Source organism: Nannospalax galili, unplaced genomic scaffold, assembly GCF_000622305.1.
Source record: "Nannospalax galili isolate Female #2095 unplaced genomic scaffold, S.galili_v1.0 scaffold469, whole genome shotgun sequence".
Lineage (NCBI taxonomy): Eukaryota > Metazoa > Chordata > Mammalia > Rodentia > Spalacidae > Nannospalax > Nannospalax galili.
This window is the reverse complement of record NW_008359443.1, coordinates 986,854-1,008,763: the sequence shown is the minus strand read 5'-3', so window position 1 is coordinate 1,008,763 and position 21,910 is coordinate 986,854. Positions and strand designations below refer to the sequence as shown.

Genomic DNA, 21,910 nt, shown 5'->3' with positions numbered 1-21,910 from the left:
TTTGATGTCTTCATGTCTGCTCCTTACCCAGCAGCCTCTTTGGTTGGTTGTTTTTCCTAGTGCTGGGACTTGAACTCAAGGCCGTGTGTGTGTTAGGCAGGTACTCTGCCCCTGAGCTACATCCCCAGCCCTCTTGCTGTCTCTCCAGCACACCGGCATAGTTCCCACTATATCTGCACATATTTTCTCCTTGATAAGATGATTTTCCCCAAGTATCTGCTTGGTTCATTTCCTACCTCTTATCCCCAGGCAGATTGGAATCCCTCTGAGTGAGGCCTGCTGTGGCTGTCCTGTTTCAGTACAGTAACTTCCTAGGAGTCCCTTTCCCTCCTCTGAGCATGTCCACCTGTACAGAGACCTCACGTGCTGAGACGTTTGAAGAGACTCGCCAGACTTGGAATCGTGCTCCTCAGGTGTTTATTTAAAGGCAAAGTAAGAGCACAGGCAGACGTTGGGGTCTGAGAGACCCAGGCCTAAACTCCCCAAATCCATCTTCACAAACAGTAGTTCTGACTGAACAGCAGAGTCTGTGGGACACGTTCCCACAGCCACCTCATGCAGTGGAGACCATCAGTAAGCCACTGACCCTGGGCTGCAGAGTCCTCTGGAAGGGGCTTCCCAGTGTGGCTGGAAGTGGACTTGGGCCTGGATGCCCTGTGAGGTGCTACAGCTTCTTGTCTTGGGGCTGGCAGCCCTCCCCCACATCTGCTCTCAGGATTGTGAGCACCGAGGCCGGTTTTGACGGCTGCTGTTGCTGTTTTCTCTCTTGCTACATGCGTGGCACATGTGCAATAAATGTGTGGAGGAGATTATTAGCTCAATGGGCTTGTCTTTAGCCGTGAATGATGCTGTGAAAGTCTTGTGAGCAGGAATTAAAAGGGAAATCTATTGAGGGGGAGCTCTGTTCCAGGGCCGTGGCCAGAAAATAACTAGTAGTGGGCTGTTATTAAAAATACTGGATCTGGAGTGCAGCGGGTGGCCCAGCAGGTTGAGATGCTTGCTACACAAGCCTGACTACCTGAACTTAATCCCCAGAACCCACGTAAAGGTGGAAGGAGAACCAACTCCACCTAATTGTCTTCTTAACTCCACATGCATGTATGCACATCATATACATACGCACGTAATAATAATAAATAGGCAAGTAGGTCTGTGAGGTGTGGTCATACCCACCTTTAATCCTTGTACTCTGGAGGCAGAGGCAGGTGAATCTCTTTGAGATCAAGGCTACCATGGTCTACATTGTGAGTTCCAGACCAGCCAGGGATATAGTGTGTCCCTGTCTCCAAAAAAAAAAAAGTAGGTCTGAGCCAGTAAGATGGGTCTGTGGTTAAGGGCGCTTGTCCCCAAGCCTGAGGACCTGAGTTTGAATCTTGAATCTTGGGTCCCACATGGGAAAGAGAGAACCAGCTCCTGAAAGCTGTCCTCTGACTCCTGTGCACATGCACACCCATGGGCGTGCACACACACAAAAGATAAAATGTAATTTTTTGCAGTGGATCTTTAGGGATCACATTGCTTTAAACACTGTGCTGTGGAGCCTCGAGTGTCTTACCATCTGTATGGTAGTGACCTGAATGTCTAACACCTTAGACACTTGAAGCTTCGTAGGAAGAGGGAGCTGCCCTGTTACTAAGGGTGGTGCCCTCACACTACTGCAGGACGGCACTTTTCCCTTGGCGGCCTGACACGTGCTTTCATTGACACGGAACACTGTTGTAACAGGCAACAGATTTTGCTTAGAGCCAATTTTGTTGGCTGCGTTGCTGATATTTTAGTGCAAGTGACTAGAAATAGGTGATATCATTTTGTGAAACAAACTGCAGTTTGGCAGACTGTTACACTTGTCACAAACATTGGTGGGACAGACTACAGTTAAACTTCTGGGTCTTCTGTTGTAGTGACCCTTATCAGGTGAAGCTCACTGTTCTGGGCTGTGTATGTGGAAGAAGTGACACGTTGTGACTCTTGTGGCCTAGGTCCGTCGTTTCAGAGAAAGCAGACAGAGAAATGCCGACGAAGAGGACGATGAAGTTCGAGAGGTAATTTTTCAGCCACACAGTCCTGTGTTCGTGGGTAAGTTGGTTGGACCACAATAGCTGGTGGGTAGGAGTGAGCACTGTCCAGTGGGCAGGACCACCACGACTCATTTGAGCTGTTTATATCCATTCCAAGTACTCTGTGCTGTCGTTGCTGTTTGACCTCTCGTCTGAAGCCTGCTTGTACATGTGGTGGGATGCGCAGGCTCAGAGAGAATCCTTATTGGTCAACTGTACCATCGTCTCGTTGTTATCAGAGCATCTTACGGAATAAGAAGACATTCTGCTCAGCAGTATTGCTGAGACAAACACTTTCTCGTTGCTGACGTAAACGTTGGCATTCACCAGGCATGGTCTTGGTCTCCTGGCCGGCCAGGAAAGGTAGGTTCGCAGCTGCTACTGAAGTTCTGGGCCTCTGGCTGGTACTTGGTGAAACCGTGAGTGAGCACACTTTCCGATTGTTCTTCGTGTTTTGACTGCTGTCTGCCAGTCCACAGCTGCTTCACATGTTACTGACTCGGGTTTTGCCCTGGTTGCTTTCCATCAGCATACACTTCTCACGGCGAGCATGTTAAACATTCTGCTTTCTGCCAGGAGCACAAGTGTGAAAAGGTGTAGCCTGGGCCCGCTGGAGCGCCCTAGCACAGTGAATGACATCTCTGTGGACAGTAGGTACTGAGTCATTCTCAGTACCTTGTTACCACTTAGCTCATACTTTACAATCGAGGACGCGGTGCTCATACTCAGGTCATCCGTGGGGCTGCAGTGTGGACATATTTCTGCCTCCAAGTCTAAACTTTTCACCAGCCCGTGTCCTTCAGAAGTCCAGTTGTCGTCATATTTATTTGTGGCCAGTGAATGGCTAAAAACTGAAAGCTGCTGGCTGAGCCCACCAACACCCGTGCCGGTGGTGTTCCTGGTGCACCTGCCGCACAGTTGCAGGCTGCATTCTAGAAACCAGGGGAAGAAGCAGTAGACGGTTTACTTACCACATTCTTAAATTTGTATTCATTTTACAAGGTGCTCTTAAAAGAGAAGAATGTGCTAGAAAGAAATGTCTCCTGTTGTGGGTCATCTGGCTAACGTTGATCAGCCCTTTAGATTCAACATGGCACAGAATGTTTCTGTTGCGTCCTTTGAAGCCACTAACCCCAGCTTTCCATTCATCTTCCAAGAGGGCAAGTGTGGGGGCTACACGCATGGCTCTGTGGTAGAGTACTCGCCTGCCATGTCTGAGGCTGTGGGATTCTTCCCAGCACCACCAAAGAGTGATTATGGACATTTTGTACAGGGAAGGAAAAGACGTGCCACAGTTCAGCTGGGAGCCTTCACAGGAAAGTTGTTGAATTTAGGTTTTTAGCTACATTTTAAACGCTGTGGGTGCCAGGGCTTCAGTCTGTTTTCTGTTGCTGCATCAAAATGCCTGAGACCAGATGCTTTATAAAGCATAGAGCTTTATAAAGATCAGTACTAGAGGCTGGAAGGGCCAGAGAAGATGATGTCAGCATCTGGTGAGGGTTCCCCTGCAGGGTCCTGACATTATAGATGGCGAGACATGGTAGGACAGCAAGTGTGCTAGAGAGAGCTACCTTTTATAACAAGACCACTCCACCATGACCCGGGTCCATTAATCTGTGAATAGATGATTCTCTTCGCAAGAGCTGAGCCACCATGCAGCCATGATCACTCCATTCTGTTCATGTGTACAGGATGAAGTTTTCAACACATGATGTCTAGAAGACACATTCAGACTGTAAGGACTTCAGGCAGGCCGTGGGAGTGTTGCAAGGTGGCCTCAGCATCCTATTTAGGATTGAGTAATAGATTTGACACTCTCTCAAGATGTAATTCACAGCTCTGCAGAATTGCTGAGCTCAAAATAAATCCTAATACCATACTTCAATAGTTTTAACAGACAAATGGAAGTATCAGTCCTTCTGTGTGGAAGAGAAAAAACATATACCTCACGGCTTCTTGTTCACCTGTTCTTTAAATATAAGTTCACATTGTATTTAGGGCCAGACAGTAAAGACCACCTGTGATCTCTGTCACATGTGCATGTTCTTACAACCTCTGAAAATGTGAAAACTGGAACTGGACAGATGGCTCAGCAGGCATGGCTCCTCTTGCAGAGGACCCAGGTTCAGTCCCAGCACCCACATGGTAGCTAACAACCATCCTTAACTCCAGTCCAGGGGATCTGACACTCTGGCCTCCACAGGCATTGCATGCACAGATACACTCACATACATGCAGGGAAAACACTCATACACCTAAAATAAAAACTTTTAAATGTAGAAAATATTCTTACTCCTTAATTTATTCAGCTTCTAAATTCTGTCTGAATTTGAGGCAGGGTTGGTACACCGCCCTTTCAAAGTGGGAGGAGGTACATACAGATCATTTGTCCAGGAAATTAATGCCCACGTTGCATCAAAGGGTTCTAAAATTCAGCAAGAATGTAACACCAGCAACCTTAAAATAGACAAAAGACTGGAATAGACAGCTTTTTCCAATTTGCCAGTAGTCAGTCAGCCTTATGATTGTACTCGTAATGGAGATGCTGAGCACCACTACCTCATTAGAGAAGTGAAGATAAACCCCAGTGAGACACCGCCTCAACCTGTTAGGTTAGGATGGCTGTTAGAACAGGGAGAGAAAGCATGGGCACAGGATGGGGGTAGCGGGCTGTCACGGGTGTGCAGAGCTGGGCATGGGATGGGGGCAACGGGCTGTCATGGGGGTGCAGAGCTGGACACGGGATGAGGGCATGGGTTGTCACAGGTGTGCAGAGATGGATCCCCCGTACCTTGGTAGAAGGGCAATGGGTGCACCCGGTATGGAAAATAATATGGCAGCTCCAAGGAAAAGTTAAACACAAAATTGCCATGTGGCCTTAGTGTCCCCAGCTAGGTATGTGGCCAAAAGGATGGAAAGCAGGGTCTTAAATAGATGCCTCCATGCCAGTGTTCATGGCATGTGGCTGACAGTTGCCAAAAGTTAGAAACAACTCGAATGTCTGTAAACCGGCGAGTGGCTGAACAAAATGGTACCTGCCTGCAAGGGCATGTTAGTGAATCTTTAACCGCTGACGTGTGCGTCAACATGGATAACATCTGAATGCGTGCTGACTGGAACAGTGCCAGATTCAGATGGACAGACAGTACTCCACTTAACTTGCGGTTCCTGTGTTACATAGGGACACAGCAGACAAGTGGCCCCGGGTGCTAGGGAGTATTGTTAGTGGAGCTTCAGTGTGGGCTAAAGCGAAGTCCTAGAGGTCAGTACGCGGTAAGTCAGCCTGTTGTTTAAACATGATGTTTGAGAACATGAAATGGAGACACAGAATTTGGACAAAGAAAAATAAAAAATTTAGAAAAGGTGATTGGCTTTTCAAGAAATCATCACCCCAATGGGGCGTAGGAAGCTTGAGGCTCACAGCAGCCTGCTTCTGCCCAGTGTATTTGGGGTGTGTCCTCCACACCCCCACATCCTTCCTGTCTTGAGTCTGAGGATAAGATGCCGTTTCTCACTGCTGTGTTCAGTGCATGGCTCCTTTCTTTCCTTGAGGGAGCAGGTTTATGTTCACAGAGCGTCCGTCCGTTCTTACAGTGAGGGAGCAGGTTTACACAGCGTTCATAGGCTCCCTTCTCTGCTTTCAGATCTTGAGCTGGGAGGAGGAAAAACACTGGTCCTCATATAATTGATCTGTAAGGACTTTCACTTAAACATGTTCTTTCTCTCACATATACATGTGCACATGCACTCCTGGTACATTTAGTGTTTTGCTGTGTAGAGGAAGTATCCACCATTCCTGAAGCCTGCTTATTTAAAGCAGGAATGGCTGGAAAATGGAGGCTTTCCTGGCCTTCGGGAGGTAAGTATTCTGTTAATGGGAGTTGTGTTGACGTGAGTCATGTAGTTACCTGTCCTCCCCTCCATCTGTACACACCAGTAGTTGAACGCCAGTCTTGCAGGTGCTCCTGGGCGCTGTCTGCTTTCCTAAGAAAGGTTCCGACCTTTCCTTTCTGTCCGGGCCGTGCTTTGTTGGCACTATGTCGGGCTTTGTGAGAACCTGGAGCTCACTCTCTGCTCTGGCGTCTTGGAATAGCAGTAGGCCTGTGCTTTGGAAATTTGGTCGTTTACCTGCGGAGCATCCTGGTTATCTGGATAGTCTTAACAGTTTTCTAAAAAAATCCTTTTTTGCTAATTAGACTGTTCTTGTGTTTAGGTTTTCCAGATTACATAGAACTGTGTTCCAAGTTTGTCTGTCCTGTTATTGTGTTTGTGTGTGTATGTATGAGTGTGCATGTTGCTTTTTACTTATCCTTTCTTGTGTGTACGTAGGTGTGTCTGGGTGTGCATGCATGTGTGGGAGGATGCACGTCGATGTGTGTGTATACGGAGGATGTGTGTGTGTGTGGAGGGCACATGTGTGTGGAGGGCGTGTTCTTGTGTGTGTGTGTGGACGGTGCGTGTGTGTGGAGGGTGCGTGTGGAGGGCGTGTGTGTGTGTGTGTGGAGGGTGTGTGTGTGTGTGTGGAGGGTGTGCGTGTGTGTGGAGGGTGCGTGTGTGTCTGTATGTGTGTGTGGAGGCCGTAGCGTGACCTCAGTGTGTTCCTCAGTTGTTTCCACCATACTTTTGAGACAGTCTACTGCCGACTGTGGAGCTCGTTGATTACACCGAGCTGGCTCCGGGGATCTTTCCATCTCCTCCCCAGTGCTGGGATCACAGGCACGTTTCACACCCTCACTCTACCATCTGAGCCATCTCCCAATACCCCTCCTTTGTTGGTTTTTTTCTTGTTTTTCTGAGAGGGTTTCCTGTTGGCCTGGTGCTCATCCAGGAGGCTGGGCCGGCCAGCCAGCTGCTGAATCCCAGAAATCTGCCCTTGCCTCCCTTGTGATAGAATTACTGCTGTGTATCACCTCACCCAGCTTTCTACGTGGGTGCTAGAGACCGAACCCAGATCCTTATGCTTGTAAGGCAGACGCTTTACTGACAGAGCCATCTCTGTACACTCCATCCCACTCCTCGTCCAGGCCTGTGCCCTCTCATGCATTCCTCCCACTGCCTGATGGCAGAGCGGAGCTTAGAAACTCTCGGGTCTCCTGCTCTTAGATGCAGAACTTGCCTTTTTAGGCAAGAAAGACAGTTGTCATGGCCCCTGAGAGAGACTTCACTACTGGCAAGCTGCCCCTCTCAGCTCTCTTCCTAGCAGGTCAGATGTTAACTGCCCTTAAAAGATAGCATTCGTGGGCTTGGATTGTTCTGATTTTATTGAGAGCACGTTTGGGCTGGGTATGGTGGTGCACACATTTAATCCCAGCACTCAGGTGGCAGAGGCAGGCAGATCTCTGTGAGTTCAAAGCCAGCCTGATCTACACAGTGAGTTCCGGACCAGGTTGGGCTACAGGGAGACCCTGTCTCAAGAAAGAGAGTTTTGAGGGCTAGAAATACGGCTCAGTGGTTAAAAGCCATTGCTGCTCTTGCAGAGGACTTGGGTTTGTTCCCAGCGCCCACATCAGGCAAGTCACAACCACCTGAACCTCTGGTTCCAGGGATCCAACACCCTCTGGCCTCCAGTGGCACCAGCATGCATGTGGTGCACACACACACATGAATAAAAAAAAAAATTTATTTTTGTTCTTTCTGTTATATTTTGACTGATTCAAGTGTGATTAGGGCAGAATTGCTTTTATTCTATTTAAACTACTCATTTTAGAATTAGACTATTTGTCTGTCTCAGATTTTACCTTTCTGAATGTCTTTTAAAAATTTTTATTATATTTTACTGTTTATTGTTATTTTTATGTGTATGAGTGTATTGTCTGCATGTATGTAAGTGTATACATGTCATGCAAAGCTCACGGAGGTCAGAGACCATATCAAATTCCCCTGAAACCGGAGTTATGGATGGTTGTTAGCCACCATGTGGGTGCTGGGAATCAAACCCGGATCCTCTGCAAGAGCAGTCAGAGTTCTTAACCACTGAGCCAGCTCTCCAGGCCCATAAATGTTTGTTTGTTTGTTTATTTATGTATTTATTTTTGGTCTTTTTGAAGCAGGGTCTCCCTGTAGCCCCAGCTGTCCTGGAACTCACTATATAGACCAGGCTGGCCTTGAACTCAGAGATCCGCCTGCCTCTGCCTCCCACGTGCTGGGACCATAGGTGTGTGCCACCATGCCCAGCTAATATTTTATTATTTTTATTTTATGTGTTATGTGCCTGCGTTATGTAAGTGCACCCATGTTGTGCAATGCCTGTGGAAGTCAGAAGAGGGCGTCAGATTCCCCTGGGACTGGAATTACAGGTGGTTGTTAGCTACCATGTGGGTTCTGGGAACTGAATCTGGATCCTCTGCTCTAACCACTGAGCAATCTCTCCAGTCCCTTAAACGCTCCCTTATAAATGAGGAGAGTGGTGTACTCTTGGATCTAAGAAGTTAATTCCTTTTCAGGTCTTTTTATATAAGTTTATAAGAGGCTATTTAGTGCTCATGTTTTTCTGAATATAAAAGCGGTATTTTAGAGGCTGAAGACATGACTCAGTGGTTAAGAATGCTGGCTGCTCTTGAAGAAGGCCAGGATTCTATTCCCAGCACCCACATGGTGGCTAATAACCATCCATAACTCCAGTTCCAGGGAATCCCAACATCTTTTCTGACCTCCGAGGGCATTGCACATACATACATGCAGATAATACACTCATACACATAAGATAATATAAAAACAAACTTTTTTAGTAGTATTTTAGGGGGCTGGAAAGATGGTTCAGTGGTTTGAGCATGTATTGCTGTTCCAGAACCCGAGTTTGGTTCCCAGCACCCACATTAGACAGCTCACAACCACCTGTAAGTCCACATCAGGGGCATCTGACAGCTCTGGCCTCAAAAGTCAGCTGGACTCGTGTGCATATACCCAATAGAGAACATGCTTAAAAATAGTAAGTCTTGGTGCTAGAGAGATGGCTCAGTGGTTAAGAGCACTGACTCCTCTTACAGAGGACCCGGCTTCAATTCCCAGCACGCACATGGAGCCTACGAACCGTCCTTAACTCCAGTTCCAGGGGATTCTGAAGCCCTCTTCTGATCTCCCCAGCATTGCGCGACACGGGTGCACTCACATACATGCAGGCAATACACTCATACACATAAAATAATAAAATATTTAAAAAATAGTCTGGTCTGTCGTGGTGGCTCACGCCTTTAATCCCAGCACTTGGGAGGCAGAGGCAGGAGGATGTTTGTGAGTTTGAGGCCAGCCTGGTCTACATAGTAAGTTCCAGGACAGCTGGGGCTACAAGGAGACCCTGTCTAAAAAGACCAAAAAAAAAGTCTTTTAGGAAAAAATGTATTCAGGAATAAGAAAGAACAAAACCACCCTAGAATTTCACCATTCAGATACAAGCTGTTTTTGCAAGTGTTTTGTCTTTTTGTAATTTATCTTTTTAAAGAGCTAATTTTTTTAAAAGTATTCCGATGACTGTCTCCTACAAATGCGGTATTGGATTAGGTGTGATTCTCAGTATTCTTTACGATTTTGAAAATGTTGATTCTAAAAACTGTTTTTCTTGGTAACCCTTCTAGAAGGTCTCATCAGGCAGGGAGCTCGTTGGTCTGAGAAGTGGCTGAATTTGATTGCCGTGTAGCACAGAACATACGTGACCATGTTGGCAGGTGGCCAGTGCTAAATGATCCTGTGACTGGAGGGTGGCAGTTTGAATCCTGTCTCTGTTAATGTGCTGCCCCCACTGTCCCTGCCACACAGGCCATGAACAGGGCCCGGGCCCTCAGATCCCAGTCGGAGAACTCAGCTTCCGCCTTCAGCAGTGATGACCTCACGAGTCTAGATGTAGCAGAACAGACAGCAAATGACTCTGACGACAGCCTGTCAGCAGTGCCCAGCAGAGGACGAGGCCGCGGCCGAGGCCGGAGAGGAGGCAGAGGGCAGAGTGCCGCACCGAGAGGCGCATCTCAGAGGGGCCGAGGAGGTCAGCATCCGTCTTTGCCTTTCACTGCAGATGTGCAAGCTGTGAGAGATTTATCCAGTTGTGTCTTCTGGTCAGAACTCTGTTAAGAGGTTTTGTTTTTATAAACACTGATTTCTGTAATGCCTAACAACCATTTTTAATGCAGTTCTGACACGTACCTGTTGTTTGGATGAACTATGGGCAGCAAGGGGTTTGAATTACCGTTATCCGTGTTCCTCAGGAATGTCTGTGCCTCTCATGTACTCTGATGAGGACAGAGGAATGATGACACAAATAAGAATTTATGAGAGTGGCCAGCGAATCACCACTCCAGGTCACTGAGCATTTTGTTCCTGTCAGAAGACAATGCCAGCGGGTTTGTGGTCTCCATAGAATTGGTTTAAAAAGGAAGACTGCCCAAGCACCTTGATTTCAAAGGCCATCGCTGGGACCACTGACCTGGTGGTCCAGATGGGATGGCCGTCCAGGGCCTTTCTGCTGCTGTTCTGTAATATGCCACTAGGGGGCACGCTCAGTTGTCTGCAGTGGCTGTTTCCATGGGAACTTGAAGCTGGTAACATAGGTTGTGATTTGGGTCTGTTGGTGAGGACGGCTTTACAGGGTGTGTCCTTCCTGTTCACTGGAAAGTGAGACCCAGGGTGGCCTGAAAGTCTCAAACTGATCGTCACACTCTGGAGTTTGTTTTCATGCTCATGCCTGGCTTTCTGCACAGTGTTTTGGCCTTTCTACGGCGCTTTCTGTTTGGCCTGTGCTCACTCAGCTGCCATGGGATTGTGACTGGCTGCTTATGTTTCTGATTGCAGGCACCAGGCTGGAGACTTCTACTCAGAGCAGGAGCTCGAAGGCCACTGCGTCAACCTCTCGAAATATGTCCATTTTAGATGGTAAGTACAGACCATGGTGCGTGTCTCGTCAGTTATCAGTCCCAACACAGGGAGACTGAAAGCCCCACTGACCACGGGTTTATTCAGGTTGCATTCTCTGTGGTCAGAAGAGCTGCTGAGATAGTCACCTGTGAGTGTTGTTGGGCTGGACACAGCTTGGCAGTAGAACGTACCTTGCCTGTACCAAGCCCTGGCTTTGAGCTCCAGCACTGGAAAACAGACTAGAAAGCTTGTCCTGTGTCAGACTGTTGGAGGAATCAAATCCACAGTTCTTTATACTGTGTTATTTTGAGACTTTGATACCATTTACCTTTGACAGAGATCCTGAAGAGAAGTGAGGCTGGTGAGGGCACGTGGAAGGCTAGAAACACTTAATTTACCTGAGAGAGGCACCTGGGAGAGGTCCAGAACAGCTTGCCTCCTTCCTCAGTGTAGAAAGGACTTGGAAAGAAGTTGAGTCTAGGCGGTAAGACAAGCAGAGCCAGAGCCTGGTCAGTAGTCAGCACTGAGCTGTCGCTACAGGAAACAACAGCCTAGGGGCTGGAGATGCTCAGTGGTCAGGAGCACTGGCTGCTCTGCAGGGGACCTGGGTTCGGTTCCCAGTACCCACTTGGCAGCTAACAACTGTCTGGAACTCTCGTTCCACAGGATCTGATGCCTTCTATCCTCTGTGGGTATTGCACCACATGAGTGCACTTACGCACATGCAGGCAAAACATTCACACACGTGAAATAAAGATAAGATTTTTTTTTTTTTTTTTTTTTTTTTTTTTTTTTGTCTTTTTGAAGCAGGGTCTCCCTGTAGCCCCAGCTGTCCTGGAACTCACTATGTAGACCAGGCTGGCCTTGAACTCACAGAGATCCACCTGCCTCCGCCTCCCAAGTGCTAGGACTACAGGCGTGTGCCACCATGCCTGGCAAAAATATGATATTTTTAAAAAAATAGAGCAGCCAGGGGTGTCCACTCCCACGCTACGCCTCCACAGTGCCATGAGTACCGGCCACCACATTAGCCCAGGGCCTTGTCTCATCCTGGACTAATTATTGTTCTGTGCAGAGCGTTCCTTGAAACTAGTGTGTGTGTGTTTGTACATGTGTGAGGATTGTACATGTATGTATGTATGTATATATGCATCTGTGTATGCGTATGTGTGTGCGCGTGTGCGTGTGTCCCTGTGTGTGCAGAGCATGGATCCGTGTCTGACTGTCTAATTAGGATTTGGCCTCTGTGACCTGCTCTGGTCCCCTTTCTGTTCTTCATGGTGACTCATCTCTTTGTTTGCTCTGTTCACTATTGTCACTAAGAAATTATCAGTGTAATTTGAGGCCTCAGGAGATGCTGTCTGCTCCCAGAGAAGCTTTATTTTTGTCTCTGGCTTCTGCGGCCCCCGAGGTTTTACCAGTATAGACCAGATGTGTGTGACTTGAGGGTTATCTGGGCAGTCAGGTAATGCTTGTGAAATCTAGATCTTTTGTTTTTTTGAGACAGGATCTCACTATGTAACCCTGGTTGGCCTGAAACTCATTAATTAAACCAGGCTGGCCTTGATTGCACAGAGATCTGCCTGCCTCTGCCTCCCAAGTGCTGGGGTTAAAGATGTGCTCCATCCAGGTCAGCTGGGCTACAGCAAGACCCTGTCTCAAGCATACAAACAAAAAAGGTGTGTACCACCATGTCCCAAGGCCACTAAAGCTTTCAAAACCAATTCTAACGTTTTTCCTTAAAGACAGCCTCTGCTCAGGTTGTTTTCAGTGGACATGTTTGTTCAAATTCTGTGGCCATTGATGAGCTGGTAGAGATCGTACACCCGCTATTCAGGAAACTTCCGGTTCCCTTCACTCTGAGAGTGCCTGTGAGGTACTGACTTCACAGGAGTTGAGTGAGCCTATGTGTCTGAGTGCTGAGTCTGGGTGGTGGTGAGTGAGTCGCCGCCCTAGAGGTGGCAGTTTCACAGCTAAATTTATGCTGGTGGGTGGTATACGCATTTTATATTGCTAAGTGTCCAACCCAGGACCTCACATGCTAGGTAGGCACTCTGCTACTGAGCTATACCCCTAGCAGAAGTGGATGCTATGTAAATCATCGGTCTAAATTTGTCTCTAATTGATTTGATCCAGTAGTTTTGCTAGTTTAACGAATTACCTCCAGTATTGGGCCTTTTTTGAAAAGATAAGTGATTTTTAATTTTATTTTAAAACTTACCATGCAGGTGGTAAAACGTCTTGTTAGGTTTGGGGTTTTAACCCTAAGGCACCTACTCTGTAACTTGCAAGTGTCTGCGGCAAGCCCAGGGGAACAGCAGTAATAAAGGCCGCACTTGGTCACAGCGAGCTCCCTGCAGTAAGGGATTGATGGTTGTACCGAAATTTTGTGGCAGAAGGAAGAACTTGCACTTGTAGCCAGCGGCCGTTATAAATAAGAGTTGACAGCTAGGCTTTCCCCACTGAGGCTGCTCAGCAGAGGATAGGACTGAAAGACACCTGGCTACTGCCTCTGCCTGTGATTTACCTCTGTGGGTCTCAAGGTGGACTCCAGGCACTGTGTAGGAATGCTTGCTTCCTGCTAGGCACTTGACAAAGCAGTTTGCATTAAGTGCCTCTTTATCCTTCCAGTGAGTTTTCTGTGTAAAGTATCGGCACTATTTTACAGGTGAGGGAATTGAGACTTAAATAAGCCAAGTAACTTGGCCACAGTCGCCAGCTAGGAAGCCAGAATGAGTCTCTCTCCGGAGCACAGCCTCGCGGTGCAGTGCCGATTTTCTGATCAAGTTACTTGATTGCACAAGCAAGCATTCTTTCTGTTTGCTCTCTGCTAGGAATCAGAAAAAAAAAAAACACAAAAGTGTTCGATTTCAGGGACTGTGGGATTTGGCAAGAGACAGGTAGTGAATGAGTCCTGAGCAGCCATGTTTTGGAGGCCTCAGGGTCTCTTCTGTGCTGGTCGTCTGCCCACACCATCCATGTAGAGTGCAGGCTGCACAGTTATAGCAGAACAGGTGAGAACTGGGCTCCCGAGCCTTTCATCCTTCCTGTGAGGCAGGCCTCGTCCAGAGCCTGGAAGTAGGAAGCCTGAGAGGTGACAGGCTTAGGCTGGGTAGGAAGATTTCTGGGTCTGCTGACCAGGAGGGCGTTGGGTTTGGAAGGATCCCTTGGCTTTTAAAGCCCTGTCTTTCTGTGCCCTGTTCTGAGTGGAGGTTGTCTTGAAGAGGATATGCAAAGTTTTCTGACTGGTTACCGTGGGTTTTGCAGACAGGACTCTAACCTCTTGGCTGAAGAAGCATACACGTCCTCCTGAGTTATTTTAAGAACTCCCTAACAAGTATTTCATCTGCTTTTCTAGCCTTCAGATCTACCCGACAGGTCCCATCTAGAAACATTGCTACTAAGAACTACTCAGAGGTGAGAAAGCTGTTACAGTTCTGTGTTCAGGATTTATGTATCCTGCATTGTGGGCTGTCAACTGTTCAACTCACAGAATAAATAAAAGGGAAAAACTGTGGACATCTACACTGAAGGACTTCATGGTTTTGACTGAGGGCTCTTGGGAGTTGCTTTTCTTGTTTCTCTGTTTAAAAAACAAAACACAAAAAAACAGTGGTTCACATTACGAGAAAACCATCAGGTTTGAAGGACAACCATGCTAGACCAAAGGCCCTGCCTGGACCTGGTGCTCCAGTGAGTTGATCAGAAGGAGAGGTTTTTTCATAGTAGTGTGGACTCGGGACTAGTTGAAAAGCCAGAGTCTCCGGGGCCCTGTGCTCTGCTCCAAATTGAACACCAGCTCTGCCCCCACTTTGCATTCTGAAAGGCGCCCAGCAGGAGTCTGTCCTCAGAGTCCTAAGCCTTCCTCTCATGCCAGGCTTGCCCAGCACAGTTGCTGTCAGGACTGGACATTTTGCATCAGGCAATTCTGCTTGGTGAAAGGGTACCCTGTGCACTGTGGGGTGTGTAATGGGTATCCTGTGCACTTGAGAGCTGAAACATTGAAGGTTTAACTTCTCATCAGCGCCCAGAGAGAAAAGTGCAGGGCAGGCTGCACTTGAACCTACACAAGTCACTCTTCTGTGTTTTGTTAGGAGCTCAGGCTCTGGTGATGGCCAGGAGTGGGCGAAGGCAGACTGGAGAGTAACTTTTATGAAGCAAGAGGGAGCTCGGACTAGGTTTAGCTTTTTCCCAGAACAGAGCCTTGCCAGGGGCCCTACCCCCAAGCCCATTCCCAGCTGTTTCATTTTAACAGCAGTTGCTTGTGTGGTTTGTAGACTTAACCTATGTGTGCACCTCGAGAGTCTACTGTTTAATTCATCCTCTGTTCCTGTCCCATCCATGAAAACCGATCTGTGGCTGTGCTTCCTTCTTAGGCAATCGAGGTGGATGAGTCTGATGAAGATGACATTTTTTCTGCCAGTTCCAAGGCTGACCAAAGGTAGACTAAGGACTTCCTGCAAAAACAAAAGCAAAACTACAATTACCCAGAATTCTATAGCAGTACGTTCTTCTGTGACAGAGAAAATAAACAGAATTTAGTAAAGTGTGCAGGGGCGTGAGGGCATGACTCAGCATTCCTGCAAGCACACCCCCCCAAACAACCTGTGACTCGACTCCACCTGCATCACCCAGTCATCTTACAAAAGACACTTCAAAACTAGTAGAAAACCATTGTGTTAATGTGGATCTCAGCTTTTCTGTACTGTTTGTTCTGTGCTTTACACATACGCCATGCTGAACATTCAGAGAGGCTGAGTTGGACTCACTCTAGATTCCCCGCACGGCTGACGTGGTCTCTCTAGGGTCCCTGCACGGCTGACGTGGTCTCTCCAGGGTCCCTGCACGGCTCACGTGGTCTCTCCAGGGTCCCCGCACGGGTGACGTGGTCTCTCTAGATTCCCTGCATGGCTGATGTAGTCTCTCTAGATTCCCCGCATGGCTGACGTGGTCTCTCCAGGGTCCCTGCACGGCTCACGTGGTCTCTCCAGGGGCCCCGCACGGGTGACGTGGTCTCTCTAGATTCCCTGCATGGCTGATGTAGTCTCTCTAGATTCCCCGCATGGCTGACGTGGTCTCTCCAGGGTCCCTGCACGGCTCACGTGGTCTCTCCAGGGGCCCCGCACGGGTGACGTGGTCTCTCTAGATTCCCTGCATGGCTGATGTAGTCTCTCTAGATTCCCCGCATGGCTGACGTGGTCTCTCCAGGGTCCCTGCACGGCTCACGTGGTCTCTCCAGGGGCCCCGCACGGGTGACGTGGTCTCTCTAGATTCCCTGCATGGCTGATGTAGTCTCTCTAGATTCCCCGCATGGCTGACGTGGTCTCTCCAGGGTCCCTGCACGGCTCACGTGGTCTCTCCAGGGGCCCCGCACGGGTGACGTGGTCTCTCTAGATTCCCTGCATGGCTGATGTAGTCTCTCTAGATTCCCCGCATGGCTGACGTGGTCTCTCCAGGGTCCCTGCACGGCTCACGTGGTCTCTCCAGGGGCCCCGCACGGGTGACGTGGTCTCTCTAGATTCCCTGCATGGCTGATGTAGTCTCTCTAGATTCCCCGCATGGCTGACGTGGTCTCTCCAGGGTCCCTGCACGGCTCACGTGGTCTCTCCAGGGGCCCCGCACGGGTGACGTGGTCTCTCTAGATTCCCTGCATGGCTGATGTAGTCTCTCTAGATTCCCCGCATGGCTGACGTGGTCTCTCCAGGGTCCCTGCACGGCTCACGTGGTCTCTCCAGGGGCCCCGCACGGGTGACGTGGTCTCTCTAGATTCCCTGCATGGCTGATGTAGTCTCTCTAGATTCCCCGCATGGCTGACGTGGTCTCTCCAGGGTCCCTGCACGGCTCACGTGGTCTCTCCAGGGGCCCCGCACGGGTGACGTGGTCTCTCTAGATTCCCTGCATGGCTGATGTAGTCTCTCTAGATTCCCCGCATGGCTGACGTGGTCTCTCCAGGGTCCCTGCACGGCTCACGTGGTCTCTCCAGGGGCCCCGCACGGGTGACGTGGTCTCTCTAGATTCCCTGCATGGCTGATGTAGTCTCTCTAGATTCCCCGCATGGCTGACGTGGTCTCTCCAGGGTCCCTGCACGGCTCACGTGGTCTCTCCAGGGTCCCCGCACGGGTGACGTGGTCTCTCTAGATTCCCTGCATGGCTGATGTAGTCTCTCTAGATTCCCCGCATGGCTGACGTGGTCTCTCCAGGCTCCCCGCACGGCTCACGTGGTCTCTCCAGGGTCCCCGCACGGGTGACGTGGTCTCTGTGGTCTCTCCAGGGTCCCTGCACGGCTGACGTGGTCTCTCTAGATTCCCCGCATGGCTGACGTGGTCTCTCTAGATTCCCCGCATGGCTGACGTGGTCTCTCCAGGGTCCCCGCACGGGTGACGTGGTCTCTCTAGGGTCCCCGCACGGCTGACGTGGTCTCTCTAGGGTCCCTGCACAGCTCACGTGGTCTCTCTAGATTCCCCGCACCGCTGACGTGGTCTCTCTAGATTCCTCACACGGCTGACGTGGTCTCTCTAGAGTACTTAGGTTCTCTTGGTCACCTTTTTGGTTTTTGCCTGTGGTGCTAAGATGACTTCATTCCAGACTACCATTTTCTTTCATGTGTTGACATCCTGGGGAAACACTGCTTATCTAAAACTCAGTGTGTGTTTCTACTAGTGACAATAATCAGTGGCTCTTTTCCTTTTCTTCTCAGCACTTTGCATATTCTGTTAGGACCTGAGGGGAACATAGCATGTTTTACTATGGCTGCTGACTTGGGCTGTTTAAATTGTACCGGACGGGAGTACATTAAGGGTGATTGAATCAGTTCATAATTACATGTGAAGTTTTATAATGCAGACCCTTAATTATCAGTGCTTGTGGGAAAAGAACACACTTCATGGGCTGTGGCAGGACATATTGCAGAATAGGGAGCTTTTCCAAAGATCCTTCTGTCCTATTAGGGAAACAGCTATAATTTGGATGAACAGCAGTTCTGTTTTCTGTGGTTCGGAAGTGGGTGGCCAGGCACTTGACAAGCCATAAGAGTTGTGGGGGTAACAGGTGCTGACATCACACCAAGTTCTGGGGAGTTAAGCACATTAGACGTTAACTTTACAAAATTTTCCCCATTTGACAGATAAAGAAGTTGAGGCACAGAGGGGTAAGCAACATAGCTAGTAAATGGTATTTTGACCATGAAGCTCTTTTGAAATTAGAATCCTTGTACCATAGAAACATTGAACAGTCCAGACGTGGAAGTGTTGTGTTTAGGGTTCCTCAGGGAGACAGAGCCAGGACTGTGTATACACACCCATGATGTATGCACAGCCTGTGTGTGTAATATACACATGGATATGTACAAATACATCTTGTGATACATATACACACACGGGAGTTAGGTGGTTGCTGTGGGATTGACATTTTAAACGCAGTACATGTTTGATGAAGTCTAACTCACTGGTCTTGGTTTTTCCTTCTCTCTTCCTCAGGTGGTCAGGCCCATCGTCCAGCAAACGAATGTCTCAGAGCCAGATAGCCCAAGGGGTTGATTTTGAGTCAGATGAGGTAATAAATTCATGGCATTACATTTTAGCTATCGTACCTGTTTATTAGCAGTAAATGCAGACTGCTAGCTAGATGCCACGAGTGACCCTTTTCATTCTCACTGATAACCTTATGGAGCATCGTGCTGAGGGCAGGCGTGTCCACTGGTGCGGTTATTCTGTGAAGGCCTGGGGTTTTTAGTGGGACGCTCAGCCCTCGTCTGTCCCACTGGCAGCACCAGAGTTGGGGGTTTGCTTTCAGCTTCTGCCCTTTGTCTTTGGAACATGGTTTAGGGTTTAGTGACACTAAGGTGTTATTCTAGTGGTGTGCTCACTGTGTTCCCGACACACACACACGTGCACACATGTACACACATGTGTGCACACGGTGCCACTCCTCACATCATGCAGGTATCAGGCGGGGATAAGTTGCCCTGTGGCAGGACATGGATTTGCAGAGTTGTGTGAACGAGAAGGGGAATGGTACAGTCATGACTTGCCTCACTGTTTCGGTGTTTGAATGATTTATTTATTTATTATTTATTTGTCTTTTTGAGACAGGGTCTCCTTGTAGCCCCAGCTGGCCTGGAACTCACTGTGTAGACCAGACTAGCCTTGATCTCACTGAGATCTGCCTGCCTCTGCCTCCAGAGTGCTGGGATTAAAGGTGTGTCACCACGCCCGCTGTCTTTCTTCCTTTCTTTTCCTCCCCCTCCCTTTCTCCCTCCAAGTATCATTGTGGCATCTTAACCTTGTTACGTGCACAGCTTGCTGTGAAACATTCACCTTACAATGCAGACCTCTAGAATTTTCAGTCTTGCAAAACTGAGTGAATCCCTCAAAGATAAGAATAAGAATTTCTGTCGTCTCCTCAGTGTGAGCAGTCTCTGACCTAACATCTCTGCATTTCAGGATGATGATGATGACCCTTTCATGAGCATTAGTTCTCTAAGGAGAAGCCGAAGATAATGTTTTTAATAGAACTTAGAAACTTTCAAGATACAGGAGAAAAAAATCAAAGCACCACACACTCACTTTACATTGGAAGATGTTTTAACTGCTATTAACTGAGGAATCTGAGAAGCTGGTCAACAGAGAAGCTGGGTATAGGGTTTGCGTTTTGGAGTGTGATTTCTTGGACTGGACTCCATAAAGAGATTCCCAACTCAGGCACTAAGAGCAGCTCTGTCACATAGGTTTTAATCCTCTGTTGCCATCACAGGGGAGGCCATGGTGGTTTAGATGGTTCTTTCCTGACATAATGGCATGCTTCCTGCTGAGAAGAGCTTTGCTTGAATGCACTCCAGAGTGAAGATGGAGAAAATGCCCCAGCATGCTTCTGCAGCCCAACTGAGGGGAGAGTGTACGAAACCACAATCTTCCTAATTCTGATCATCTCTAGATAGTCTGGATTTCCTGAAAATTAAGTCATTGTGTGAACCTGCCTGAGCTCCCTGTTGTCAGTTTGTATGGTTTTGTGACACTTGCTGGAATGCCAGGCCCCAAGGCTGAGGGACTAGGAGGACCTTAGATCTGAATAACTAGACGAGAGGCTTTTGTTGGGTAGTGTTTTATTCCAGTCGTAGCAGAGACTTGGGTCACATTCCCAGTGAGAGGTGGTGATTCTGTCATCAGGACCACTGTGTTCTCACGTCTCGGGAACAGGGTTAAGAAATGTTACGTCTTCCTAAAACAGAGAAGCTGCATTGGGCAGAACATTCAGCTGACCTCGTGGTTACGTTAGGTGAGGTAAAATACTGAAAACCAACCTCTGCCAAGCACCGTGACAACCTCACCAGTGATGTCGTAGCTTTGCTTGTGGTAAAATGTTTCTGAATAGAATTCCCAGCAATCTGATTGACGCCACTGATGTCAAGTTTGTATTTCCACCCCTGTTTTTAGAAGGAAATAAAATGTGTACAGTTACTTAACTTTCAGATTTAAGTAAGCTCACTCAACTTTCAGATTTAAGTAAGCTCACTCCCTCTCAAGCTCTCTATAGAGGCCTGTAGCTAGTCCTTTATCTTTTCAGCCTTTAAGAATGATTTGAGAGTTTGATACAATTTGTTGATCATATGCTTCCTCTCTCTCGCACCTGCCTTCCTCCCCACCCACCTTCCCCCCACACTGAGTCCAAATCATGTTGCCCAAACACTTGAGAATGTACACCTTGGAGTGTGGTCAGCCTGTCAGGACCACACCCTTATAGAAAACTGACTCCCTCTCCCAGCAGCTATGCCCTGTAGCTCCCGGGAGTGGAACTTGATGCCCACCTCCCCTCCATGCTGGGATTTTTGTCTGGCTTCAGGAGCTGTCACAGTTGCTGAGTCCATGTATGCATCTGCACATCACTTAGTTTTGTGAGGCAAGTGTATTTAAACACTCCCTTCAGGGAATCTTGATTTTACTAGCACACAGTGTGGCATTTCTTCATAGATAGACACAAGTGTTTGGCTAAACAATATTCATGACCATCAGAATAACCCTGTCTGAAACATGGCAAGTGTTAGAGCGTCCTGGAGATGGCATCTCAGTTTTAGCATCTGATAAGCTTCTCAGAGCTTGGTCCTGGGAGACACCCTCAGGCAGATCCACCCACATCTTTATCATTCTAAATATAAAAGATCAGAGGCAAAGCCTGGGGCTCCGTGGAGTGCGAGCTTGCAGGGAGGCGGTGCTCCTTAGCGCACATGCTCCCACACTGCCCAGAGCCTAGGCGTCTTAAGGCCAATGAGCTGTGTCTAGGTGAGTGATGTGGAGGATAGGGTCACTAGATACCCTGACAGCACCCTCCTGCAGAAGGGCCAAGCTTTTCACCTCTGAAAACTGCCAGGGCAAGAATGAAAAGAGCCACTTAATAGGAGCTAGCTGCTGGGGGAAGAGTCCCAGGTAGGTGGGAGGCAGAATCTCATCGCTGTGAATGAATAGCGTACGCCACACCCTAGCAGTGTGGCCACTGATATGTGAAACACTTGATTGTCTTGCATGGTCAGCTGGGCCTCTCAGCCTTAATCTTCTGTTTAGAGGCAGCAAAGTCTTTGGGGGTTTTGGTGACAGTTTTCAGATCTGTGGGTATTGGGTATGCAAAGGTTCAGATGATTCCAAAGCACGTTTCTTAGCTGGTGGAGTCTGAGAGAACTGTGTCTGTCAAACATCTAATTCCCTTTGATATTTTGTGGATTTTCAAGCTAACTCATTACAATCATAAAAGCTTTTTATATAATAAAGGTTTTTCTTGAATGGAAAGAGTCCGCATTTCATCATTTGTCTTCCCTTGATAATTCTGAACCCAGCGTTTGTTGGATCTGGAAACATCAGAACTTTTAGTTTGCCCTCCACAAAGCAGGTCGTGCACCCTGCTGCTGTTGTCATGGATCTGTGCCCTTGTAGACTCTGGAGCCCGTTTTAGATCTTGTCAGTTTACTTCAGAATTCAGACATTGAAATGCACACCAAAATGTATGTGTTTCCTGTTTTCCTTTCC

The 21,910-nt window shown here is 48.3% G+C and overlaps 1 protein-coding gene across 6 annotated transcripts in view; it reads left to right on the top strand.

The window, feature by feature from the left end:
• Positions 1 to 21,667, top strand: part of Mre11 (MRE11 homolog, double strand break repair nuclease) — a 50,365-nt gene extending 28,698 nt beyond the window's left edge. For 5 of the 6 annotated variants that reach the window (XM_017795608.2, XM_029558668.1, XM_029558669.1 and 2 more), the window contains 7 exons: positions 1,980 to 2,042; positions 9,810 to 10,032; positions 10,836 to 10,916; positions 14,257 to 14,315; positions 15,275 to 15,339; positions 18,374 to 18,449; positions 19,340 to 21,667. In XM_017795608.2, the coding sequence (XP_017651097.1) occupies positions 1,980 to 2,042; positions 9,810 to 10,032; positions 10,836 to 10,916; positions 14,257 to 14,315; positions 15,275 to 15,339; positions 18,374 to 18,449; positions 19,340 to 19,396 (624 nt within the window). In that variant the 3' untranslated portion in view covers positions 19,397 to 21,667. Of the gene's footprint in view, positions 1 to 1,979; positions 2,043 to 9,809; positions 10,033 to 10,835; positions 10,917 to 14,256; positions 14,316 to 15,274; positions 15,402 to 18,373; positions 18,450 to 19,339 lie in introns of those variants that run through there. The other variant, XR_001872176.2, reaches the window with a different exon arrangement.
• Positions 21,668 to 21,910: the final 243 nt, after the last annotated feature.